Source organism: Talpa occidentalis, unplaced genomic scaffold (genome assembly GCF_014898055.3).
Source record: "Talpa occidentalis isolate TD23 unplaced genomic scaffold, MPIMG_talOcc4v2.1 talOcc4.4, whole genome shotgun sequence".
NCBI lineage: Eukaryota > Metazoa > Chordata > Mammalia > Eulipotyphla > Talpidae > Talpa > Talpa occidentalis.
This window is the reverse complement of record NW_023604295.1, coordinates 44,916,000-44,943,267: the sequence shown is the minus strand read 5'-3', so window position 1 is coordinate 44,943,267 and position 27,268 is coordinate 44,916,000. Positions and strand designations below refer to the sequence as shown.

Below are 27,268 nucleotides of genomic sequence, written 5' to 3'. Positions count from 1 at the left end.
CACGACCCGTGCGTCTGCCACGTCCCGCCCACACGCAGGCGCGTCCCGCACGACCCGCTAGCTCCGCCCACACGTCCTACAAGACCCGCCTGCCGCTGCCCTCACGTTTCTCACCGCGGCGCTCGGTGACTTTGAGCTCCTCCGCGTCACCGCCGACGCCAGGGAGCCGTCTGGGCCGACGAAGTAGGCGGCAATGGGGACCCTCCGCCTGCTGGCGGGTGAGACGCGGGTCGTGCCGGGGGAGGGCGGAGAAGTATCTCGGATGCTGGGGTGCCGGGATCCTGCGCTTCCCCTGGCCCCGGGTGAATCGCTTGGCTCACCCAACGCTTCACTCTGGTGCTCAGGATTCTACCCCTTGGTGGTAGTAACCGGAGAGAGCAAGAAGTGAGCGAGCAGCTGACTAGCAGACTCGGGCCAGCTGGGAAGGACCATCGCACCTGGCTCACATCCAACTTAAGGTTCCCTACTCTCCCCCCCCCCCCTTCCACAGCTCTGCCCAGCTCGGTTCTTAATACTCTTAGCATCCTCAGAGCTCCCCGTTGCCTGGGTGATGCAGCTTCCCCCTTTTACCTTTGTCATCTGTTATGCTACTACTAGCCCTGAGACACCCTTCTTTCTTCCCCTTCCTCGCCTCATCTCGAGAGTTTATTCCTACTCTCAAGAGAAAATGTAGGGTTTCTTACCAATCCAGTGTTCTACTAGGTAAGGGGTTTAAGGTTTCACCTCAATAGCAGTTGTGTTCTGAAAATAGGGCCTGCATGTAAACAATTCTATAGTTCAGTGTTTTGAGATTCTTGGAGCAAAGTGTTATGTTACCCAGTTGGTTTTCCTAGTAGACATTTGTGTAATGGGTATTTGGAGTCAACTTACTGGGCCTTCTTTGGTTTTTCTTGGCTCTTTTTTAGTCACCCAGGCAGATCTTCCTTTTTGGTCACCTTTATGGGCCTGAATAGGTGTAATTGAACTTATGTTCTGTGGTATCACATTAAAAGTTAATTCAGATTTTAAACTTGGCTAATGAAATAACGTACAATGCATTGTAAACGAAGTAATTTTTCTTTCAAGCTACCCTTTACCTGATTTATGTTGTGTTCCCTTGAACAATACACTGGAAAACATCCTATAAACTGGAGAATATTATTTATATCCTTTAAAACAAATACCTCCCCCCACTAAAAGAGATTAGCTTCATTGACACTGTTCATCTTTGTTGAGCTAATTTGCCTAAATTTTTTGGTATACATTCCATTAACTGTTAAACAGCTTTTCAATAGGGCAAGTGAGTGAATGATTTGTGCCACAAAAAAACTGAGTGAAGGGGACTTGACTACATAGGAATTAAGATTGAGTGTGTGCAAGTATTTCATCTCGCCTTAAGAAAGATTACAAAGCCCCTTTGCAGACTTTTGGTGTTTAAGAACTTCACTGTTGGGCATGCAATCACGTTTAAATTCTTTAGCAACTTAAGAACAGGTTCCTTTATTAATAGATAAACTAAGGACTTATATGAGCAACAGTTTCCACATGATCTCTAAATATTTGATCTCTGAATAGTTTGGGTGAGTCAATTTCAAATGATCTGCTCTCTTTAACCTACTTCTGACCATTTTATTGCTAATCACAAACACTATTTTACTTGATTGACCTTTCATAGCAGCCCTCTCAGGTAAGCCTTATCTTCTCTCTATTTTACAAATGACTCATAGGTCAGAGTGTTAAATCACTTGTCCAGGATCACTTTGTCAGAAAATATTACAGTGCCCTCTAATTCTGGAACTTGTTCTCTTGACTTTGTTCAAACTTATTCAGGATACATGTATATATGTATTTTTTGTGGCTAGTTGGAATTCTTTGATGTGAGATGGAAGAGTCATGAAATGCTGATTTACTTGTGAAATAGAAGACACATTCATACAAATAAATCTCAATTTAACAAACAACTATAACCAAAGGAATGGTTGATCAACTAGAAATGTACCTCTCTCATCCAGAATGTTGTTTGGAATAAGATAATCTGGGTGAGTGAAGTTTCAAATAACCAAGCTTAATTCTTTAAGTGACAAAAATTTATTTTTAATTGTTTCTGTTGGAAATCTTTGCTATATATTTCCTTAGCAAACAGAATGTACTTTTATGAACTTGAGCCTTACTGTTTTGAACATGTAGGTCAGAGCTATTAATTTGAAGTTCTTGGATCCAGTCACAGATGAGAGGTTCTGTGAGTGAAATTACATTCAAATAATTAAGGATTATATACCTCTTTTGAGAATGATACCGTATCTTGCCTCCATTACTCAGAGCAGTGTGTGTTCTTTAAGTTAAAAAGCACTGATACAGGTGATTTGGAACTATTGCTCTATACTGCTGTGGGTTCCATGAGAGTAAAGACTGGGTCTGTTTTGTTTTTACTAAACCCCCAACAGATGAATACTATGTCCATCCCATAGTATACAGGCAACAAATGAGGGACACCAAGAAATATCTTGAAGCATGCTGCAGATATAAATAAAGTGAGTTTTCTAAAAGTAGAATAGAATAGATACTATTTTCAGAACATTATCTTTCTATAGAATAATTATTAGTTCAAGGAATGGAACAGCCTTACTAGGATGATTCTTTACACCTTCAAGAAGTTTTATTGCCCTCAACTCCTTTGACTTAACCACCAGACTTTAAAATGAAGTATTGTCCCAACAATGCAGTGGACAGTAAGCAATATCTTTGTCAGTTTAACCCATATACCAGAGCATTAGAATCCAGATATAATTTGAGAAGTCATGTTATCTGTTCCCTTAGTTTTACAAATGAGGAAACCTAGGCCCAAGAAGAAACTAACTTGCCAAGGGTCACAAAGGTATAAGTCTAAACATAATCACCATTTGTTGACTCCCTTTCTAATTTCCATTACATTCTGCTTCATGTTCTTAACTAACCAATTCTGAATGCCCATTTTTACTGCTTTAGTCTTTGGCTTTGCTTATCAATATCTCCAGATACGCATGTTTTTATTAAGTACACAGTGCCCTGTACATTGTAAAATATCTAAAATGAGCTTGCCATGAGCTTCCTAAGGCTAGAGTGCATTGCAGTGACCATACCTATATAATATACCTAAAGAGCTTATACCAAGACAGTATATATTACTAAATTCCAGATTATAGAACAGATTTTCAGTGCTACTCTAGTGCCTGGTAGCCAGACCCTACTGTCTTTGTGCGCATCTCTTCCCAATCTCATAGTCAGTGATATTACAGAGTTAGCTGGAAATTGGTCATGGTGAGGGTTATTGGCTTTTCCTCTGCCAACCACCTCCCAAGAGCCAGCATACCTCTGGCTTTAAGAATTCAGAGAAAGGAAAAGTAATGGGGGTTAGAGTTATCTACTGAAGGCTCCACTGAAAAGGATGGAATGGGCAAGTGAAATGAACAAAGGGAGGGGAAATTATGAGCCTGGGAGAGTATCCAGGGAGAAAAGAAAAGGATTACCTTAAATTTTGTCCAGGAGGTATAGGAGATAAGTTATGGCCTTTTGAGGATTTTGAACCATATGAAGGACAAAAAAGAAGCCTTCAAGCAGATATTATTAAAGAGATATTTTTGAAAGATTAACATTGCCACTGTATATAACACAAATAGCTCCTTGTGAAGATATTACAGTAATCCATGTGTGAGATGATGATGGAAATAACAAAGGAATACATACATAGGAAGTGTTTTGAAGAAATTACTAGTATGACTTTCAGGCAGTAATTTAAGGAAGGACTTTAAAGACTGATTTTTTATTTATTTATTTTTTTTTTTTGTAAAGGAGTATTGCCCCACTGTCAGAAGTAAGAAAGTTGGGGATATGCTGGTTTGGCAGAAAGGAGGGTGCAAATTGAGTTATAGGTGAGAATGGAATCTCTCAGTGAAAGGCCTGAGGACGAAAGTAAAATTAGGAAATATATGGGAACCATCAGTGTGGAGCTAATTATTAAACCAGAATGGAGGAGTCCTCTCTGAGAGTCATATAAAACTACTGCTAAACTTGGTAAAACTAAACTTGGAAGGCTAACATAGTGTGAGAACTAGAAAGTAGCAAAGAGGACATTAAAAAAGGTAGATCATAGAGGTCAGAGGTGAAGGGAGAGAGTGTAGAGCTATAATGAAAGGAGGGTCTGTGTCTTTGTAGAAGGATGAGACTCAATTTAGTCAAATGAACGAATGATGAGAATTTTAAAAATATATTCATAAGATTAGAGGTCACTCAAGTTGTTAGAGCAATTTTTATAAAATGAGTGGGGGAAGAAACATTGTAGTAAAACTCATGGGTGGGGAGGTGAAGGTAGCAGATACATACCTCTTACTCAGTCATCTGATCTAAGACCGAAAAAGAGATTAGTATTTTATTTATAGGAGCTGTTAAGAACAAGTGAATATTTTGTTCATGATAATAAATCCTCGACCCCAGCGTGATATAACGAGACTGGTAGATATGTAAATCAATTCAGCCTTTTAGAAAGCAGTTTGTTATATATGTTAAGAATCTAAAAGTGTTCAGAACCTTTAACCCTCATATCTTTTATTCCTTCACTACCAGGATTTTGTATTAGAAAATAATCAGAAATGTATAAAAATTTATGTTCTTTGAAACATTACTTATAATTTTGAAAAATGGGAAACAAATCCAGCCATAAGGAATGATTAAGTTCAGGTTATATTCATTCGTTGAATTTTATACACTTATCAAAAGTGTTTTTTAGTTAATGTTAGAAATGTGTTTATGAAATCAGCAAGATCTAGTATTATTTAATTATGAAAAGTATATATCTTGTATATAAGCATAAGACAAGTCTGAGAAGAAAAACCCTAAGTTGTTATACCGGATGGTATGATTATGGGTGCTGTTATTTTTCTTCATATGTTTATATAACTTCCAAATTACCTATAGTGAGCAAATATCACTTAAAAGAGAGGAAACAAACTTTGGGCAGGGAAAGGGGGGTAGAAAGTAGAATCTAGTGGTTTTGAGATAAGTCGGTGAGAGGGTAACAGATGGAAGGGTTCACTAATTCAGAGCGAAGGAAGGACTGGGTTATTTGGAGCCTGCAGAAAAGGATGAGAAAGCAGATGGAGAGATAGGGAATCTGTCTCTATCACTAAGCAGGTTAATGTCAACAGCTAAGCTGAGAGAGTTTCAAACAACCACTGGTAAGGGTGGGCTGGATGTTAATAGGAAAAAATCACCAAGAAGTGACCCCATCTCACTGAACTTTGGTCACCAGATACACAGAATTGCAACTTCTTCCCCAGAGTTCTCCCCGCACACATGAATACCCCACAGCTTAAAAACTGGCTAGTTTTCAAAGGTCTATTTGTAAATCTGTTTGTTTTTTTTTTAACTCAACTTTTTTTCCCATAGAAACATTACAAATGATGATTAGGGTTCTAGCCAAACCGAGGGAAACTCATACTGTTAATCTGTCTTCACATTTTTCTCCTTTAGTATTTCTTGCCTCTGTTAGGGCCTCTCCTTTAGGACCATAGCTATTCCATTTGCCTTTACACACCCACTTATACTACAGTGTTGTGAAAGTATCCAAAAGGGAGTGTCCATATTCATGTTTTCCACACCTCCTTTTACCCAACTTTTGTACCCCAGGCCTTTCCTATAGTCTTCACACCATTGTTAATGTTCCTGTTCAGAACTGTTCCTGCCTGCTTCCCAAAGCCCTTGTGGGGTGCGGCATGGATAGAATACCCAGAGCCTGAGTGAGTTAGGCCAGTATCATCACTTAAAATCTGAGCACAGAACATCAGCATGGAGCTCATTTACAAGGAAAGGTTAAGACTTGTGAGCATTGGTAGTGTGACAAGCAGATCCAGAAATCTCTTACATACAAGTACCTGGCAAATCGGCATTTGAAGCCAGAAAAAATCATCCCTTGTCAGAATAGTTACAGAGAAATCAAGCTGGTCAGGTCCTATCATTGAAAAAGCTCAAAGCAAGTTAATGTTTCATGTTAGTTCATTTGTTTGGTGTGTTTAGCCCTTAGGGCAGCCCAGCTTGCTTCTAATATACAAACTAAATCATGGTTCTGATGTTTGACATGAGCTGTGGATAGGAATAAAAGTCCCAAGTTCTCTGATTGACGTAATTACCATAACAATCATTTTTTTCCTACTAGCTCTACTGAACAACTACATTTAATATGCAATTTTATCATAATTATAAAACATTGATTAGATAGTATGTGTGTGAACTTTGCTCTCCTTGGGATAAACATACATTTAGCTTTTTCCTCTTAAGGCTTAGCAGTGACTGATTCATAAAACAAACTTTCAAAGTTCCTTTCTGAACTTATAGCAAACAGTTTACGACTAGCAGTATCCTACTTCAGTGCTAAAAGAATTAAATAGGCTTTGGTAGACTAACATGAGAACTGGCTAAATATTTAAATTTAAAAATATTTCTATGGGTAGGGTCTCCCTGGTGGCGCAGGCAGATGAGCACCGCACTGTGAAGCTGTCCACAGCAGCACGGGTTCGATCCCGGCCGGCTAGCGAGAATCCCACATGGTGCGGCAGACCTCTCCTGTCTCGCCTGCTGCTCCCCTCAGCAGTGTATTTCTTCAGTCTGCCTGTTCTGTTCCCTGCTCTGTCTCTGATGAATCCTCTCACCCTCCCGCGCATCTGACCTATACCCCGGTTCTTGTATAAAAATAAATCTTTCAAAAAATAAAATAAAAAAATAAAAATCTTTCCATGGGACATGAAAAAGGAACATTGCTGCCCCAGAAATAAGTTTCCTCCCCCAGCCAAGGTCATGGTAGATACAGGCCTCCTGGAACACTAGAAAAAGAGAATGAAGTGGTTGGGCAAACAGTCTCACAACCTTTCAGTAGGATCAGCCTTGACTCAGGCCATTAAGTGTGAGATAATGAGACAGTGGCTGTGTTTAACCATGAAGGGCAGCCAACTGCTGTGGAGGAGGGATGTGAAATGAAGCGAAATCTTTTTTCCATGGGTAAGAAAACGGTGGAAGAATTCATACTGCTTGTCATCGAGCACTGAGTAGTCTAGTTGAGATTGCAAGTTCTAGAAATCCAAAAGGTAGCCATATTTTAATATATTTTTCAGGGATTCTAAACTTTCAATGTGACGAGTCACTTATTAATATGCAGAAGTTAGACATAAATTCATATTTCTTTTTGGTAAATTAGCTGAAAAGAAAGGTTTTTAACCAAGCCAGAGACATAGGTATTAAGCTCGTAGGTATGCCCTGGTCATTCCCATAGCCTGTGTTCCATAGGCCCCCCCGGCTGGTTGTGTTGAAGAGCGGCAGTTCTCAAGCATGGGAACACATTAGAATCACTAAGAGAATCTTTATTTTTTTTAATTTATTTTTAAATTTATTTATGCATACAAGAGCTGAGGTACAGGCCAGAGATGCTGGGAGTGAGAGGTTTCACCAGAGACAGAGTGGGGAACAGAACAGGCAGATTGAGGGGCGCAGCAGGCGAGTCAAGAGAGGTCTGCTGCACCATGTGGGTTGCTCACTGGCCTGCCAGAGATCGAACTCGTGCTACAGAGGCTGAGTATTGCTTCATAGTGCGGTGCTTAAGCCCTTGCACCACCAGGGAGACCCAATAAGAGAATCTTTAAAAAAATATCTGCTCCCAGAAATGGGGTTTCATTGATCTGGGATGACCCTGTGCATTGAGGTTGTTTTTTTAAAGGTACTCTGGTGATTCCAATATGCAAAGTTTGAAATTTACTTTTTTTTTTATGGCAGTGTTTCCAAACTTTAGTATCTGTAAATATCACTTGAAGGTCTTGTAAAATTATTTTTCTAGCCCCCATCCCAGGGGCTCCTGAAGGTTTGGGGTGGGAGTCTGAGAATTTGTATTTTTATGAAGCTTCCAGCCAAGGTTGAAAGGCTTTGTTCTAGATTTTAGATATGTGATATTGGTTTCCAAAGATTAGTCATGTCCCAGATCATATCACTGTTGGTTATATCTACAAGAGTATTGAAAGTTTTTGAGAAAAAGGTATCCCCACTTCTCTGCACTGTCCAACTTGGAGTTGGAAAGGATTTTTACCGAAAGGTACAACAGGGCAGAAGCCAGCACTTAAGCAATTTCATCTCAACCTGCTACAGCCACCAGCTAACAGTAATAACCCCCTAGGGCACTGGTTTTCAAATGATGAGCTTCCCGGACCAACAGTGCCGCATCACCTGGAAAATTGTTAGAATTATAAATTTTTAGGCTCCATCTATACATACTAAGTTAGAAACTCTGGAAATAAGGTTCTGTGATCTGTGTTTCAAGTCTTTTGGGTGTTCTAATGCACACTATGACTTGAGAACCTCTGCTCTGAAGATTAGGCAGTCATTTACCAGTAAGAGCATTAGAGAAGCTGTGAAGCCTCATCTTGACTTCCTGCTGGACCCTGGAGATGTAGAACTGGTCAGCCCAGCCAGGGAAAGGCTACAAGTGCAGCCAGAGGGTTAAAGGGCTGTTTTTCTTTTGGTTTCTATGTTTATTTTCAATTGTAATCCACTAGAAGATGGAAAATTTGAGACTTGGATGTTTGGGACAATATATTCTATTTCTTTGAGATAGAAAAAGATCTTGATGATATTAAAACTTTTATACTTTACGTTTTTTTTGTAATTATAAAATGCCGACCAAGATCATCTCAAGTACTTGATCCTTTTTAGTAATGTTGACCTTTTTAAATTATTTCACAGATTGGTCTGTTATTTCTAATGTGTATAATATGATCGTACTTGTGGCTGACTTAATCAGCATTCATTCTTTAGGGAAGTAAAAATTATTGGCATCCAGTATGAAGTTGTATTAAGAAAAAGCAGGAGGATTTATGTAATCCTTTCATGCCTTCAAGTCCCTGTTGGCCACCTCCCTCCCCCAACCAAGTATATCTGTTACTTCAAATTCTGTTTCTCTTCCCATAAGTCACTTCATCTTGGCCACATTGGCCTCCTTTTTGTGGTCCCAAGAACCTCTTTAGGGCCTTTGTATTTACTATTGTTTCCATTTGAAATAGACTTTACCAAGTATCTGAATGGTTAGCTGTTACTTGCTTTGAAAGTGTTATTCTCAAAGAGAAGTTCCCCTGTCTCATCTAAAATTTCACACACACACACACACACACACACACACACACACACACACACCCCCATTCCAAGCACACAAATACTTCTTGTTTCCATCATTTGTTTTTCCTCTCTGGCTCTGTGTATTACCCAAACTGAACTGAGAGGCAGTTTGTCTTATAGTCTACACTCTCTGTTCTGATCTAGTCTCTGACCTAATCTCTGTTCCAGTTAAGAGGGATGGGAAAGAACAGTTACACCTAGAGATAATTTTTGTTTTTCTGTTTCCTGTTTAGAGAACAGAACCCTTTTAGCTCACTCATGGTTAACCTTGATCCTTTCTGTATCAGTGTCTGCCAGAAGGGGATAGGGCAGGATGATGTGAGACAGGGCCTTGTCAGTCACATTAAATCAGTAGTTCTTTGGGGAAGATTAAAAAAGGCCCTAGAGAAGCATGGTGGTAATAGTGATACAACAGTGTGAATGTACTTAATGCCACAGAACTGTCTACTTAAACATGGTTAGACTGCTAAATTTTGTGATAGTATATTTTACATTTTTTTAAAAAAAAACCCAAAACACAGTTCACAAAATGTAGTTCCAAACCAGCAGTAGCTGTGTCTATAGAAAGTTGGTAGAATTACAAATTTCCAACCTTCACTCCAGAATTATTGGTTCTGAAACTGGAGGTATGTGTGTCTTTAACAAGCCACCCAGGCAGTGCAGATGCACACTGATGTTTGAGAATCACAGCATTGAATAATTTCATTTTAATCAAGAGCTATAAAAAATTATTGAAAAGAATTCCATAGAATCCCCTCATGCCCTGGTAACATGTAATTACCTTGGTCAGAAATTCTTACACCTGAGGAGTAAAATTGGAAAGGGCTCAAGAAATGCCATAAAGATTAATATTTTCATAAGTGTTTTATAAAAAAAAACAAAACAGAACTTTTTTTCAAGCATCTTGCCAAATGCTTTCATGTTTGCTTTTCCATTTTAACTCTCAAATCAGCCCTGGCAAAGAAAAGGAAACCAGCCCGTATCTACTTTCCTTCGCGTGTACACTTGCTGCCACTAGGTGGTGCTAACAGTGTGGTGACTCAGACCTTGGCCAAGCTTTCTGGGATCACCAACCTAGAAAACTGAAATAAATGAGACTAATTATGAAAGAAGTCAGATAATAGGTAACCACACATTTTTGTTGGTGTGTCATAATAAGAACCACTGAAAATCCGCTCCCATGTAAAAGCAATAAAGACACTGCCAAAGATGATTAAAATCAGCTTCTTCACAAGTCCAGAAAATAACCAGAGGCTTGTGACCATCTGAAAGAAAAATGCCTGAGTCATGGTAAGAACAGCAAGCCTTGGGGAGTTTGAACTGACTCCGGTCTCCTCAGCTTCACAGTAGCATTGAAATCTTGAGATCACCACAGCTATGAAAACCAGTAGGCTGGCAGGCACTGAAAAGGAAGAATGGATTTGGAGCCCCCCCTTCCAGGGCAAGAGAATTGTTACTGTTTGGGTTTTTGTTGTTGTTTGTTTTTGACCTTACTCAAAATTAATTCAGGGCCTCCCTGGTGGCGCAGCAGGTTGAGCACCGGGCTGTAAAGCTATCTGCAGCCTCTGCTGCACAGGTTCGATTCCTGGCTGGCCTGGGAGATACCCACATGACGCAGCAGGCCTCTCCTGTCCCACCTGCTGCTCCCCTCAGCAGTGCTTTTGGTTCGTCTGCCTGTTCTGATCCCGGCTCTTTCTCTAGTGAATCTTCTCACCCTCCCACGCCTCTGGCCTGTACACCAGCTCTTGTATAAATAAATAAAAAAACTTTAAAACAGCTTACCCCCACCCTGGATTGTGCCAGCACTCACACAAAGCTCTTTAGTAAAGCTTGGCAACTTACTGATAAAAGACGTTTAAGGAGGTCTCTGTCCAGTTATTAGCTGACCATTAAGCTAACATAGAACATAGACTTGTGTAGCAAGACACAACAAAGAATACAAGGAAATAGAAGTCAGTGGAATAGAATTAAGAATTAGGAAGTAAACCTTCACATTTATGATCAGTTGATTTTTTTTTGTATTTGCAAAAACAATTCAAGAGGGGAGAGAATGGTCTTTTCAACAAATGATGCTGGAAAAAGTTAGCATCTACATGCAGAAGAGTGAAATTGGATATCATTCTTACAATACAATTAACTCAAAATGGATTACATTCCTAATTGTAAAGCTAAAACTATAACATTCTTAGATGGTAACATAGGCGTTAACCCCTTGTGACCTGTACATAACACTAAAAGCTCAAGCAACAATAGAAAATATGGTTAAGTTAGACTTCATCAAATAAAATTTTCTGTAGTTAAAACATGGGCTATCTATGCAATGGAATAAAATTTGTGCAAAAAAATTTATTAAAAAATCTGATAAATGCTACAACATGGATGAAACCTGAAAACTTGTTAAGGGAAAGAAGCCACTCACAGGAGTTGAAGACAGTATGCTGTGGGAAAAAAGCAAGCCACAAAAGGCCACATATTATGTCATATAAAACATCTAGAATATGCAAATCCATAGAGATAGAAAGTAGATAGTGTCTTAGGGAAGGGTGAAGGAAGTAGTTAGCATGGAGTGACTGCTAATGGATTTGGGATTTCTTTTTGGGAGGATGAAAATCCTCTGAACTTAGATAGCAATCAGTATACAACTTTGTCAATATAATAAAAACCACTGAATTGTGGTTTTAAAGCTTTAAAAGGATGAATTTTAGAATTATGGTATTATGTATCAATAAAAGTCTTATTTTTAAATCTTGATGCAAATATAGGGGTGGGTTTTTTTTTTTCCATTACTCTTTTTTTTTAATTAATAATAAATTTTATTTTTATATTCCCCATACAATTTCAACCCCCCCATTCTGACCCCAGTCCCCCCCCACCCCCCAAAAAGTGTCTCTGGTTCATAGTTTTTTGTTGATTTTGATTTTCACTTTCTTATATTCATTTTCCTGGTCCCTTATTTAAGTTTTCTAGATTCCTGCTATGAGTGAGACCATCCGGTATTTTTCTTTTTCTTTCTGGCTTATTTCGCTGAGCATGATCCCTTCCAGCGCCATCCATGTTGCTGCAAATTGCATGTGTTTATCTTTTTTAAATGCTAAGTAATATTCCATGGTATATATGTACCACATCTTCTTGAACCAGTCATCTATTTTTGGGCATCTGGGCTGTTTCCAAAGCTTAGCTATTGTAAATAGTGCTGCTATAAACATAGGGGTGCAGGTGCTCTTTGGAATTGATGTTTCTGTGTCCTTTGGGTAAATACCTAGGAGTGGAATTGCTGGATCATATGGAAGCTCTATGTTTAGTAGGTCCAGAAATCTCCACACAGCTCTCCATAGTGGTTGGACCAGTTTGCACTCCCAAGGGGTGGGTTTTTTTGTGTGTGTTGTTTGTTTCTTGCCTCCCCTTATTGTTCCAAATTGAAGTTAGAAAGACCAAATATGAGTTTGGAACATCAAAGATACAGACTGTTAGCCGCCTAACAAATAGATTTAGAAACTATTGAACTCTGAGCTTTTAACCACAATGCTGTGAGGGCATGCTCTTTGCATTAAGGCAATTTTCAGGCATTCCTTTTGTTACTCGGGCATAGTGAATTGCCAGCATCCTCAGCAGGTGTATTATTGGTGCCTTTCCCATTTGCTTTTCTGATCCATTCTATTTCACAGTACTCCCTTTCTTCTGTTCCTTAGCATGCTACCGCTCTTTTGTGGTCTTCTGACTCTGAAATCTTATTTCATTCCTGCTCTCTCAGACCATAACCCTCCCCCACATACTCAAGGTTACCCTCTTTTCTGTCACCCACATCAGAATTATTTCTGGCTGTATCTGCTTTGAATTATTATCAACTGATGGAAATTTTTCATGCTAAGGCTAAAGTTAAAGACTACTAATGGAAACTAAGTCCTTCAGCATACATTTGTTTTAAGATGGAAACTGGGCTTTTTATACTCCTGCCATCTGTGCTGTATATTGTATATATGGATGTTGAAGTATTCATGTATGGTATATATAATGTGTATGCAGGTGTTGAAATATTAAACTGTATAACTGAAACTTATGTAACGTTACAAACCAGTGTTACCTCGAAAGGGTTTTAAGAGGCAAGACAGGAAAAAAAAAAACCCAGCAGGTCTATTTTTATTCCCTCAAAAGGCCTGGAAACAATGAAAAAATTCACGTTGCCTCCCGGGGGCCTGTCTAAAAACATTTAAAGAAATCAGAGCACCTTGGAGAAATGTCTAATTCCAAATAGAAGGCCAGGAAACTTACCAAAAGGAGTCTAGAACATTTTGTTAGAAAGTGAGAAGACTGTAATGACACGTGTTGAAGAACTCAGGAGCCAAATTAAAAGGGTTCCCAGTGACTAAATGTGATAGCATTTAAGCATCAAAAAGAAAATGTATTGAAATGGACTGGAGCACATTACATGTAAGGGTCCCTTGTGCTACTTTCAAACAAAAGGTCTCTAGGGGAGGTTGCATAGAAACAAATTTATTAATTTGAAAACTGCCACATACAGGGAAAGAATCAAGCATTTATTCTGCATTTCCTATATGACTTTTATCTTGGCATAATCAAATAGTTAATGTGGAAAAAAATACTACCATTTTTCAACCTTTAATGAAAAAATAGCTCTAGGTAACAATGACTAGTGTGTGCTAAAACATCACACGAAAAAGTACATGGGGAACTTTTAAGAGATGAGTCAGCCTAAGAGCATTTACTGATCAGTTGTACTATCACAAGAAAACAAAATGCATGTACGCCTTGTGGTGGGAAGCACACAGTCCCACCTGTGACATTGCTAAAAATTCTAACTTGAATATGATCAAACCTCAAAAATCTGATTACAAAAAATAGGGGAGTTAGAAAAATATGTTAACACTATGGGAGGCATTTAGCAAAATCTGGAATGAGGGAAATTCTAAAAAACTAATAACTTTGCTTCCACTAATAAATGACAAGAAAAAAAGGGGAGATTTACACAGGACACATCAATCATATTCAATATATGTACTTTTTTAGAATGAACCAGCTGTAAAAATAAAATTATGCAACCCTTCAGGAAATTGAGTTATAAATATTTGATCACAGAATGTTGATATCAAGGACAATTTTTTTAGTTGTATTAATGGTATTCTTATTGTGATTTTGAAAAGTTATTTTGAGATGCGTACTAAATACATATTTATGAATGAAGTGATAAAATGTTTTCAGTTTGCTTTAAAATAAACCAGTTAGGGTCTAGAGAGTAAATGGTGTTCAGAGGAAACAATATTTATTGACCATGTATTGTTGAAACTGGGTAGTGAATCCATGGAGGTTTTTTTTTGGGGGGGGGGCCCTCACCGGTGGCGGGGGTATGAACCGGCGCTGCAGAGGCTGCGGGCAGCCTCGCAGGCCAGCACTCAACCGCTGCGCCACCAGGGGAGGCCATCCATGGAGCTTTGTAATGCTACTCTCTATAGGTGCTTAAAATTTAGATTTTGAAACTTAACTATGTATACTCATATACACTTTTACATATATAGTTCTGTGTATTTATATAATTTTAAAATTATACAATTCATGACTAAATTATACAATTCATGACTAAAATTATACAATTCATGACTATAATTTTAAAATTATACAATTCATCTATGGTTGATTTCTAATTAGAGAATTATGGCTTGGAAAGAATGAGGCTTTCTAGAGCCTCTTGCTGGCCATGGCAGCCCCCTTAACCAGTGTTTACTAGAATAGTGTTAGCAACTTGGCCTCTTGGTTTATCACTTCTGTCTACTTACTTAGACAGATGGGTCCCCGATACAGAATATTTCCACCAAAACCATTTTTGTAATGAAAAGGCATACACGAGAAGTAATTTTATAAAACTTATTCTATTGATAAACTGTTTAGGTTCTAAAAGCAGCAGCAAGTGTAGCACCTTAAAATAGTTTATGTATTTTCCATACAGAGTGTGTATTTTTAAATGCATTAACTTTTATGAAATGTATACCTTGCAAGTTATTTCTCATTTTAGGACATTAGGTTTTATTTCTCTGAAACAGTTTTCTTTCTTTTCTAGGAAGTTGTTTTAGGTTATGTGAAAGAGATGCCTCCTCATTGCTGAGGCTTACCAGAAACTCTTACTTGAAGAGAATAAATGGATTTTGTACCAAACCACAGGGAAGTCCAAAAGCTCCATCCCGTAAGTTCTCATTTGTTTTTCTATTTTTGGTTTAGGCAGCTCCCAAAGATTAACTTGAAACCAAAAGAACCTAAAAGAAGTGATCATACCCTATCTTGTCATCCAGGCCTCCCAATTGTGCCTGTGATTTCCTCATTTGTAATTTTTATTTCTTGATTGAAGGTTTTAGATTGGAATATTATATAGCAGAATAGATGCACCAAAGAAAGGTCTAGAAATTATCTTTTAAGACTCATCTTAGGGGGCCTCTCTGGTGGTACAAGAGGTTAAGTCCAGCACTATGAAGCCATCAGCAGCCACTGCAGCATAAGTTCAGTCCCTAGCCAGGGAGCTAACCCATATAGCACAGCAGACCTCTCCTCTCTCATCCACTGCTCAGCAGTGTATTTTAGTAGATCTGTCCATTCTGCTCTCCATTCTGTCTCTGGTGATTCCTCTCTCACACACACCCCACACTTCTGGCCTGTACCCCAGCTCTTGTATGTATAAATAAAATAAATCTTAAAAGAAAAAAGACTCACCTCAAAAATGAACCAAATTAAGAAATTATGTTTTGGGTAAAATATAACCAGGGCTAAGCTCTGACTTGAGCATTTACATCAGCTATGTTTAGCCCTATCAACAAGTGAAATTTTTGTCACTAAGGGAATTGGCTATTGGAAGAAGGGACATAATCTATAAATTGTAGGGTCCCAGGACCTGTTTGCTCATTGCTTCTTCATGGGAATACTCTAGGGGCAGGTAGGTATTGGTGATTGTAGAGGAACTATCCTCAAAGAGTATTTATCAAGAATTTTAAAAATATTTATACCCGTGGACTTGGTATTTCAATTCTGGGATTTGTCCTAACTGTCCCTAGATGTAGAAAAACTTTGAATATAAAGATTTTCCTATATATAAATAGGAAAATGAGAAATATTAAATGTCATATAATCCAAGAATAATTAATTATGTGGATGAATTTATGCAGCTGTTAGAAGTGGTACTTGGAAATACCGTATACCAGGATAAAAAAAAGTTTATTTTTATGTTAGAACAAAGCAGGATGCAAAACTTTTTGTGTAAGCACAAGCATGAGACACATGTAAATTGCACATGCATATAGACTTATGGGGATAAAAATTAGTAAACACACCAACATAAAATGATTATGCTATGACAAGAGAATTAGGGGTGGTTTTATCTTTCTTTTTTCACATCCATATTTTATGAATTGTCTTCAGTGCATATTTAGTACTTAAAATGAAATGAAAAAACCTATGGAGAGAATTGCTCCTAGTTCTCAAAGGGTTAAAAGATAAAACTACAGCAATGCTGTATCTATACCACTAAACATTTTTTCTCATCTTTAGTTCTTTGTGAGTGTATTTCCAAGTGACTCTCCTGTTCCTTTAGCTGTAGCATAAGCAAAGATGTAGAGGTGGGAAGGCGGAAATGAATGTGACAGAGTTAACAGTCAAGGGGATGGTCTCATCGCAAGAGAGATGCATACAGGACATGAAAGTTGGATGAGATTGTCCATTCTGTGAGATGATGTTCTGTGACTCCCAAATTCTCCTCCTTATCTTCAACTTCCTCTTTCTGTGAACAACTCTGACAGTATGTGTTTCTGTATCTCTCTTGTTCTTCTGTCTGTCTGACCACTCCACTTGTCTCTGCTGCCTCTTTCTCCCCTGCCTCCTTCCCTCCCATCTCCATTTTTGGGCGATGCCTTTGACCTTCAGCCTTTCTTTATCACCCTTGCTGACTCTCCCTTTGCATAAATGGATATCTCTACTCCTGATTTATTAGTGAAATCAAATGAAACTGACTCAGATGACATAAATTTAGACCCATTAGATCTAAAATGGCATTCATGCTTTTCCTTTCCTAACTGGCTCTTTCACGTTTTCCTTATTTTGATTAACAGTACCGCTTTTGTCTTAGTCGTCTTAGTCAGCTTAGTTTGAGGTTCTTCATGATCTCTGTCTTTAAATTAATTTAATCTTTCTCCAAATTCTTTCAGTTATCCTCAGATTGGTTCTTTTGTCTCTTTTCACTGTTTCACTTTATTTCAGAGCATATCACCTTACCCTATATCCCAATCTCTTGTTTGGACTTGTTGCCCACACTATCCTTTCCTTCTGTTCTCTCTTCCAGCCAATGTGCACATTGATTTTCCTAAAACATGAACTTCTTACATGCTTCTAAGTTCCCAAATCAAAGGGAACTTGTGTGACAGTCAATGTCTTCTATAATCAGTTAAGCTCCTCACTGCTCATTCTTATTTCATCCTTACCTTCATGTCTTTGCTTACCATGTCCTTTCAGTTTTCAATGGCTAGGACTTTTGCTGGGAAGTAATGCTTTTTTTTTTTTTTAATGGGTTAATGCTTTAAGACTGACCTTTTTTTTTATTTTATTTATTTATTTATACAAGCACTGAGTACAGTCAGAAGCGCAGGAGGGTGAGAGAATTCACCAGAGCCAGAGCAGGGAGCAGAACAGGCAGAAGGACCAAAATACACTGCTGAGGGGAGCAGTGGGCAGCAGGAGAGGTCTGTGGGCCATGTGGGACCCTTGCCCGTCAACCGGAGATCGAACCGGCGCTGCAGAGGCTGCAGGCAGATTCGCAGCCCAGCACTCAACCGCTGCGCCACCAGGGGAGGCCCGGGAAGTAATGCTTTTACCTTGGTGTTCACAGAATTTTAGGATCTCATTTAGGATAGGAGCCATCCATAGAAATTCCATCCAAATAAAACTCTAATTAGCTCGTGGTTGGTTTCTTCATGTTTATACTTAGTGGACAGCTAGAAAGCACAAATAGAATTTTTCTGTTGCAAAATTTGAGAATCATAATCTGTAAGTAAGATCTTGTTTTGTTTTCCTCCTAGACACTTATAGCCACAGAGTGCCATTACACAAACCCACGGATTGGGAGAGGAAGATCCTGATATGGTCAGGTCGCTTCAAAAAGGAAGATGAAATACCAGAGACAATCTCGTGAGTGCAACTTAGGGTTGTAAGCAGCTCTTATATTTTTCACTGATCTGTTTTAAAGGAAAAACAGTTCCTCTGAGTCTGATTATCTAAAATCTTTCAAACAGATTTTAAGTTTTCACTGTGACAGGTGTTTCCTCTTTGGCAAGTACCTGGAATAACAACAGTGCTGACAGATCTGTCTCTTACCATTAATGTGGGAAGTGGATCCTGTCTCCCCTATAGGGCATCATACTGTGGAGAGACAGGGACTTGGGACAAAGCTCCTGGACATTTCCTTTTAGCATGAAACTATTCCTGGAACTTCTAGCTTCTGGTTTCAAATCATGATTGAAAAGGATCTGGGTTCATTCAGAATTTCTTTTTCCAGAGAGATTAGTAGTACTGCTTTTCTGCTTTCAACACATCCTTTCTGCTTCTGCCAAAGTAAATAACATGTTATTTTCACTAAAATTATGTCAGTAGGAAAGTACTTGGTCTTTCTTAGCTCAAGTGTACTCTCCTGGGAAATAAGAACACAATGGAAATAACATTGACATGAAGTTCTTGCTGATAAATTTCTCCCTGAATATCTCCAGGAGAAAACAAGTTGTTATAAATCCATGGCCCTAATAGGTGCTCAATTAGACTTTGCTGTGGAACACCACCATCAGTCTGCCATGTAGGCGGTTCCAAGATCCCTTCAAGTTCAATGTTCTATCTACTGAGTTACCTGGGAGGTTTGTCTCTAGGCTTAGGTAACTGTTTATCCGTATGTTGGTAGTTTTGAAGAGGCACTGCTTAACTTGCCCATTCTGATTATTCCCTGTAGAGTGGAGTGCAACCTCATGATCTTACTAAAATGAATTTTATGTTTTCAGTATCCCCTCAACTTTAAAATATGCTTTTCATGGAAATGCCAATTCATATTGTCTACATGGATAGTTTATGGCTGATGAATTATCAGTTGTCATTTGAGCAATTCACTGTCCTTAGCAGTTGTCCCTGGTTCTTACCACCCTGCAGACCCTGCTTTAGTGCCTGAAGAATTCTGCTCACATTACTAGCTCACTGGGTCCCAGTTCTTATATCACATTGTGTATGCTTTCAGGGTTCTTCTCCAGCGTCCCAGACCTTGTATCTCCTTCTAGGCATTAAAAAAATAACATGTATTCCCCATGATTTCAAAAATGGTATGTGTTAAAAACTAGGGGGAGGAGGTGGTTAAAGAAAGCACTCCAGTTGTGTCATCTAGAGAAAATCACTTCCTGTTGAGGAGGCCAGTACTCTATCCTGTGCCCATTTGAAATCCACATGGCCTGCCTTGAGGCTCTGACACTCAGGTAATAAGAGCCATGACCCACTGTCTCCCTGCATGATCAGCAAGGTGGAGAGGGGCCTTCTCCTTCACTCTTCCTTGTCAGGCTGCTAGCTTTCATACAAGAATGATCCAACTCAGCTCTCTGTCAAGGCACCTGGACTGCACTCTGCAGACAGGTTAAAGAGGCACTTGCCCTAGAGCACAGCCTCAAGTTCATTGTCACTTTTAGCAAAACATTAGTTAAAATATAAACTTTAAGAGAACATTGCTTAAAGATCTTTTTACTGTTACAATATTCTCAAATATATACCTGGTTTAAGTCAGAGAGCAAAAGATGGATATAGAGAGCAAATTGTTTAATTCTCCCCCATGTGTGTTTTCTTTCTTAATTGTGCTTTGTGTTGAAACTTAGGAAGTTCATTGAAGTATTCATTGTCAGAATGTTGTTTGACCATTTAACATCATGTAACATCTCCTAAGAACCTCAGAGAGAAATGACTCCTGGTTTCACTTTTAAGCATTGGTTGCTAATGTAAAATTTGAGCCTTGGTTGCTAATGTAAAAATTGAGATCTGGGCTTCCCTGGTGGTGCAAGGAGTTAAGATGCAACTTACGAAGCTATCCACAACCACTGCAGCACGAGTTCAATCCCCAGCCAGGGAGCAACCCACATGGTATATTTCACAGCAGTGAAATACAGCTAACCACAGCAGTGTACTTCGGTCAATCTGCCTGTTCTGTTCCCCACTCTGTCTCTGGTGAATCCTCTCACCCCCCGCACCTCTGGCCTGTACCCCAGTTCTTGTATGCATAAATAAATCTTAAAAAAAAAATTGAGATCTAAAATCAGGGCCAGCCATGACAAGCATAGATTAACATACATTGTTTTCTTCCCCTTTTTTGTTTCATTCCTGGCCACTTTGTCTTCATACCTTTTTCTTTTTTTCCCCACTTTAAATCTGTGTTATTTCACTGTGTTTCATATATAAACATGTAATAAGTTGTGGGTCTACAAGCCCCACTTCCTTTTTTATATTTACAGGCACTGCTGCACTTCTGGTTTGTGGTACACAGAGCTTTGTATCCTGGAAACATCAGAAAAATAAAAGTTAACTCTCTCTCATGATCTCCTTGTGTCTTTAGGTTTGAGATGCTCGATGCTGCAAAGAATAAGGTCCGGGTGAAGGTCAGCTACATAATGATCGCCTTGACAGTGGCAGGGTGCATCCTGATGGTTATTCAGGGAAAGCAGGTGAGAGTGAACTTTCTATGTAAGGAAGTTAGGGGTTGTTCCTTGTATATATTCTCTGAGAAAAGGAGGCTATTCTTTCTACTTTTTATGAAAGAAACAAAGACAGAGTAGATAGACAAATCTAGGGCATAAATTGCACATCCAACTTTTGGCAAGGTGGACAACTAGATTTCATATGAAGTAAAAAAAAAGTGCTTATTACACATATCATAAATAATGTGAAACAAGAATTAGGACATGGTGTACTTTGTGATAACCCCTTGCATGTCTATAGAGCACTCTCTACATGAGTTTATTTTAACCTAACTCTAACTGCCTTAATCCTGGTGAGTGTTCTTATCACTGTTCTTTACTTGAAGCTCAGCCCATCTGGGCTGTGTCTAAGGATCATCACTCCTAAGTGTCATATAGGAATTTAAGTCTAAAACTCTAACAAAGGTCATATTAACAACTGTCGCTGATGGAATACTCACTCTATTGTAGGAAGTTTACAGTTGTCTCATATTAACCTCACCAGAACACTGCAAGATAGGTAGTGCTATGAGGACCTCATTTATAGATGAGGTAACTATAGCTTTGAAAGCTTCAGTAAGTTGTCCATGGTCTCACATCTTCCTAATGCTAGAGCCACAGTTGAACCTAGCCCCGTCTAGTGAAGGTGACAGTAAATAGTTCCCATTTATTGAGTACTTTATTATATAGGTAAAAATTTAGAGCCAAGTTTGTAAGTTACTAAACTTGATAAAATATTGTCATATGATTGAGATAGTTATTTTTTTATGAAGCAGCACTGGTCACATCCTTGTTTTAATCCATTTCTGATACTGTATATCAGTGTAGAAGGAGATGTCTCACATCTTATATTCAGATATTTAAAAGGTTTTTAAATCTGATCATAGTATCCTTATTCTTATCTGCAGGAGTTCAGGGTAAAAGGAAATGAATTTCTGGCTGCTCAGTATTGCAGTTAAATGGAAATATTGGCCATTTAGGCTGCCCTTGTGGGAACAGAGGGCATGTGTGCAGACCTGGGTGAAATTCTCTTGACAACTCTACTGCTGTCCTACTTCAGTTTCTCTTTTTCCCACTTTCGCCTCTCCTGTTCTCAGATTGAGTAGAAGCAGCATGTGGACAGGACGTACAAGCTTCTGGAATTCCAAGTTTCATTGTTTTTGTATATTTGATTATACTACTGAGTTTAAGTACTCCAGAAAACAAATTTCTGCCCAAGGATCCCCTTTAGCATCATCCAGAGATATGCATTGTGTATTTTAAAGAGTTCCTTTCCCATTCTAGTGCATAAAATTGAACTATTCATCTTTTATAGAATTACCCATTTCTAAAAAATTAGTAAATACTATTGAATTGGAGAAAATTTTAACAATACAATTTGGAAGAAATTAGCCATTGTATGTTCCATCCTCATCATCAGGTACCATTCTACTCTCCTTCCTCTCTCCATACTCATACCTAATTCTTTACATATGAAATTACAGATACAAGAAAATGCTACCTTATAGGGGCCTACTTTAACTTTACTTGGCATAGTGTGTTTAAGTTTCTCAGAAATGCACCAGGTCACATGGAAGAACAAGGGAAGAGAATGGTTCCTGTTTGCCCTCAAAAGAGGTAGTAGTAGGGTAGATACTGCTAGAAGTCATCTGTAGTATGCTTTGGTAGTTTGGGCTTTCCATAGCTGACTATTTTTGGTAAAGAGGAAAAAGGAGCTACAGGGGTGTGATAGTACACAATGAGCTGGGGAAGGATAGACGGTAACAAAGAAAAAAAGGACAGAAAGGGAAATAAGGTAGTTGGAAAAAGGGAAAGCCGGGATAAATTGTAATGGGAGACTAGAAGACTGACAAGTCACAAAGAAGAGAGCTTGAGGTGTGGTATGTCTCCCTTACATTTGAACAGATGGTCTATTGTGGAACAGTGAAGCAAGGACTCACAGGCGGGCACCCCCCGCCCCCTGTGTCCAGTGCGTGAGCATCAGAGCAGTCCATGCCTTCACTGCGCTAGTTCACCTGCTGCCGTCAGTCCTCCCCAAACTGGCATAATCACCTGTTCAAATTTTTTTCACTGTAGGCTGCAAAAAGACACGAGTCTTTAACAAGCATGAATTTAGAAAAGAAAGCACGTCTGAGAGAGGAAGCAGCTATGAAGGCCAAAACAGAGTAGCGGAGGTATCTGTGTTGGCTGTATTTTGAAATCCAGGATAATGCTGCAGCAAGAATGTGGTGTAAGGATCCATTTCCTAAAAGTATGGTTTGCACAAATTTATACCATTGCCCTATTTTTGCTCTGGAGGTACAAATAAATTTTCTGAAAGAAATGACTTGTCTGTACTTTATGGCTTGATCCAAGTTAAAATGCAACCTCTCAGCTTTTTGGAGAAAATGAATGAAAAATGAGATAGTGTGTTTCAACTTTTTTGTTGTTGTATTTCAATTTTCATATTAACTCTCTTTTTAGAGTCAGGTGCCATATCTTACTTTAAATCCTATTGCCAAAATAACTTTACCTAGATGCCAAAGTGACGTCTAGTTCTGTGTTTCCCTCTTAACATCATTTCTGGGGAAAGTCAGTTGAGTACACGGCTCAGGTGCCCCATAAAGAGCCAACCACCCCCTGTGCAGTGGTGCTTCTCAGCAACCTGGGAAGCATCCGAACCCACTTTGCCCTCTTGGGGGGTGGGGCAGCAGACAAGCTTTTAGGAGAACAGTGTTTGAAAAAGTCTTGCCAGGGTGATGGGTACGGTCTGACCATGCGTTTCTGAGGACTTTGAAATCCCAGCATCACTTACACCTGGTATGTATCTTATTTACACTTTGGGGTGCCAAGTTGTCCAGTGTGAATGCAGGCTTTTAAACATTTATTCTCACATGCTTCATGTGTATTTGTGGATGACAAGTTCTCATAGCCATCCTAACCTGCTAGTTCTCCCCAGAGGGTTATAACACATTAGAAAGTAATAGCTACAGTTGTTTGGGAACTCAGTTTAATAAAACCAATCTATAGCTTTATAATCCATCTGATGGCATTAATATCTGTGTATGTACTTTGAGTAATTTAACCTTAGCTTTTTTTAGATACTACATTCCTTGACTGTTACCACTTGCAAATTTATCAAAAGGAACTGCTTATGTATTATCAGATTTCTTAATTATTTTGGCACACTTATGAATGTTGTATCTTAACTAATACAGTATTTTAAATATGGGTAAATCTTCGTGTATTTCTTTTAAAATAAAGTATTTTCTCTTCATAGAATAGTATTTTCTCTTCTGAAGAAACATTTGTTTTATCTTGGAAATTATAATAAAAATGTTTCATTAAATCAGAGCACACCAATGTTACCATGCAGTATGAGTTTATATAATTTTTCATCTTGTGTCATTCCCCTGTTCTTTAACTATAGTGACTACCTCTGTATGGGTTAAATGGGAATTTCTTGGCCAGAATTTCAGACTTGTCCATAGCCTTATCTAATCACATCTCTCCCAGTGTCCTAACATTAACAACTTAATCATACCCCAGTATTTCTCAGAACTTTCACACAAATCTAATTAGTATTCTTTTAAGATAAAGATACAAAGGAACTACGACAATTTTTCCTGTGTTGCTTTGTTAAATTACGCTATTTTTTGCTTAATTTGGAGATATACTTTTGCATGTTTATCATGTTTCCTCAGGTAAAGTTTTCCACTCTGTATTTCCTAGAAGCCCTGTTTGAATAAAGTGAGTATGTGTAAGGCTGTGGTCAGATACATTTTAGTCAATAGTATAGGGTATTGATAACTAAAATTTATTGAAAGCAGGTGGGGAATCAGTGAAGTTGTAGTCCTGGCATCATTATCATTCATCCAACATTACTGGAGTCCCTTCTATGTACAAAAACCAAGAATACAAAGATGAGTAAAACATACTTCTTAACTGCAGACCTGGCATGTATCTTATTTACTGGAAACGTGGCCCATGAAACCAATACACTATCAAGTGGTAAATGATATGTCTTGATCTTTATATATAACAAGTTATGGAAAAAGGAAGTAAACCTAACTTGGTTATCAACTGTGGTTGAAGTCAGAGAAGCACTGATAGCTCCACAAAATGGTGATTTCTGAGCTAAGTGTGAAACAGAAGTGAGTAGATCTGACAGAAGGGAAGAGAGCACCTTTAACATTCAGACATTTAGCTTGCCTGAAGATCATGGGGGCACAACCTGACAAGGTAGTAAGAGGGCCTTCAGGAAATGCCGTTTTCAATTTTGATCTTTGTAACAACTTAGTTTTTACTTGGAATGAACCTAAGCATGACTTATTTCCCAATTTGCACACTTGATTCTATGAACCATTTTATGTCCAGTTTGTGGGCTATCACCTAAAGTTGGGGGTGGCAATTAATACACATCTCTAATCTTCCACAATCTCCGGCTTATGCTTTTACTCATCTAAGCTCCCAGATTTTGTATTACAAATTTGTATTACAAAATTCCTTGCTCCTTCTTAAGTTGTCTTGTGAACCTTACTACTAAATATTTCTCAAATATGAAAATCCTCTAGTCTTTAAGCGGAAGTGAATGGAAATACATGGAGATAGACACAAAAGATTCTAACAGACCTCGAGATTAAGTCAGGCACCCTCAGTTCTAGCTCTGCTTTCCAACCATCTTGCTTTGTAAATTTAGAATGTAAGTCTTAATATCTTCTAATCCAAGATGTTAAAAAAAAAATCCAAAACCATTCCAAATTAGGAGAAACCACCTTTTAAAGTATGCAACTTTGCCAACTTGGCCATACTAATTTGATTTTTAAAGGATTCAGTAATTACTTATCCACAGTTTAATTGTTTTGTCATTTTCTAATGCTGCTGATGCAATGATATTTTCTGTAGGGTGACAAGCTGCTGAGATTACAACATCTGTATGACCTTGTAGTGTCTGTACAATCTCTTTAGTCTGAAGGTTCCAAATGTAAACTAGGTTATCCTCTGAACCAGATACAATCCACTTTCCACCAGTAACTGAGAAATTAGCAAATATACAATATTTCTCATTCTTATGGCCAGTATATGTCTTCAGGCATCTGCCTCTGCTATAATCCCACAGTTTAAGAGTGTTGTCCAAAGTTGCAATGAGGATATACTTACCATTAGGAGAAAATTTTACAAAAGAGATAGGAGGGTTATCATCATCCACAAGTGTTTTTAAACACTGACCTGATGCAGTATCCCAGATTCTACAGACACCATCATAGCTACCTGACACTATCAAGGACCCCTTACAGTTAAAATGAACAGCAGAAACTGGGTCAGAATGAGCAGACAACGTTTTAAGACACATTCCTGTTTTCACTTCCCATATCTTCACACTTTCATCAAAAGATCCTGAAACAATGAGATTGGATGGTGGATTGAAATTACAGCAGAAGACATAATTATTGTGCACCTTCAACGTTTTCAAACATTGTCCAGATCCCACGTCCCAAATCTTCAGAGTCTTATCATCAGAGGCAGAAACAAGAAGACTGGAATCTGATGACCAGGCAACATCTGATATTTCCAGAGTGTGACCATAAAATGTTTTCTCATGTTTTCCATCATAAGCTCCCCAAATTATAATTAATTTATCAGCAGCAGAACTTGCTAGCCATTCTCCATTTGGACTAAATTTAACTGATGATACTGCTTCCGTATGTCCCAGAAGAGTAAATTTGAGAGCATAGTTTGTTTTTTCAGACACTTGCTTGATCTGATCGGCTGATGAGAGGGCTAAATCTGCTTTGGCATCTCCTGACCCCTCAGTTGCCATGGCTCTGAAGCTCCAAACCTGGCTGGCTAGGGGTCACGCCCTGAACCAGGCAGACTGGTGTCTTGGCTTTCTGCCCAGCAAAATGAAGATAAAATCAATGCACCCAAAAACACACGGTCTTTTAATAATTATAATTTCTGGATCGTTTTTACGATAATACACTGATTTGGAGTACGTCCTGGACCACTTCAATTTTTCCTCTTCATCCTTTGTAACAAATACATAAGAAATATTATTAAAAGGGTCCTAGGCGTTGCCAGCCAAAAGGTTTTAATGTCGGGTATCTTGCGAATGCATAAAACCTTCCAAAGAGACGCCGAGGGGGCCGAGCTGAGCTCGGTCCAAAGTATTTTTCAGCGCCCCTCCCCCCAGCTCCGAAATGTTTCAGAAGAGTAAGCGACCCTACCAGTCACACAGACTCTAGGTACCTGAGCAGTGCTTTAAACAGAAGATTTCAGAAGCTAAGAAAAAAAACCTACGTAGGCACAGTTATTTGAGGCTCGTGCTGGGGGCTACATTCTGCAGGCTGACGGGTCCAGACCGCCGCGTCCATCAGGAACCCAAAGGGAAG

General features: G+C 38.7%; 2 protein-coding genes across 4 annotated transcripts; one reads left to right on the top strand and one right to left on the bottom strand.

Moving 5' to 3' along the window:
* The first annotated feature begins 67 nt into the window (after window positions 1–67).
* Window positions 68–24,143, top strand: FAM162A (family with sequence similarity 162 member A). 2 transcript variants are annotated; one of them, XM_037525453.2, is made up of 5 exons: window positions 68–218; window positions 15,233–15,355; window positions 18,228–18,336; window positions 20,777–20,885; window positions 22,974–24,143. In XM_037525453.2, exons 1-5 carry the CDS (start codon window positions 194–196, stop codon window positions 23,064–23,066), a joined length of 459 nt encoding a protein of 152 aa, XP_037381350.1. In that variant the 5' UTR covers window positions 68–193; the 3' UTR covers window positions 23,067–24,143. The 2 variants fall into 2 exon arrangements, with proteins under 2 accessions (XP_037381350.1, XP_054556496.1); XM_054700521.1 differs by lacking the exon at window positions 68–218 and adding an exon at window positions 570–702.
* Window positions 23,373–27,268, bottom strand: WDR5B (WD repeat domain 5B). 2 transcript variants are annotated; one of them, XM_037525450.2, is made up of 2 exons: window positions 27,126–27,268; window positions 23,373–26,904 (listed from the first exon to the last, which is right to left on the bottom strand). In XM_037525450.2, exon 2 carries the CDS (start codon window positions 26,695–26,697, stop codon window positions 25,708–25,710), a length of 990 nt encoding a protein of 329 aa, XP_037381347.1. In that variant the 5' UTR covers window positions 26,698–26,904; window positions 27,126–27,268; the 3' UTR covers window positions 23,373–25,707. The 2 variants fall into 2 exon arrangements, with proteins under 2 accessions (XP_037381347.1, XP_037381349.1); XM_037525452.2 differs by having other exon boundaries at window positions 27,177–27,268.

What these genes read in the sequence shown, in the direction of transcription:
- WDR5B (XM_037525450.2), bottom strand. Translation starts at nt 26,697, where the DNA reads ATGGCAACTGAGGGGTCAGGAGATGCCAAAGCAGATTTAGCCCTCTCA.
- FAM162A (XM_054700521.1), top strand. Translation starts at nt 585, where the DNA reads ATGCTACTACTAGCCCTGAGACACCCTTCTTTCTTCCCCTTCCTCGCC. An exon ending in AAGTCCAAAAGCTCCATCCC is followed by an intron (nt 15,356 to 18,227) that starts GTAAGTTCTCAT and finishes TTTTCCTCCTAG; the next exon opens with ACACTTATAGCCACAGAGTG. An exon ending in GAAATACCAGAGACAATCTC is followed by an intron (nt 18,337 to 20,776) that starts GTGAGTGCAACT and finishes TTGTGTCTTTAG; the next exon opens with GTTTGAGATGCTCGATGCTG.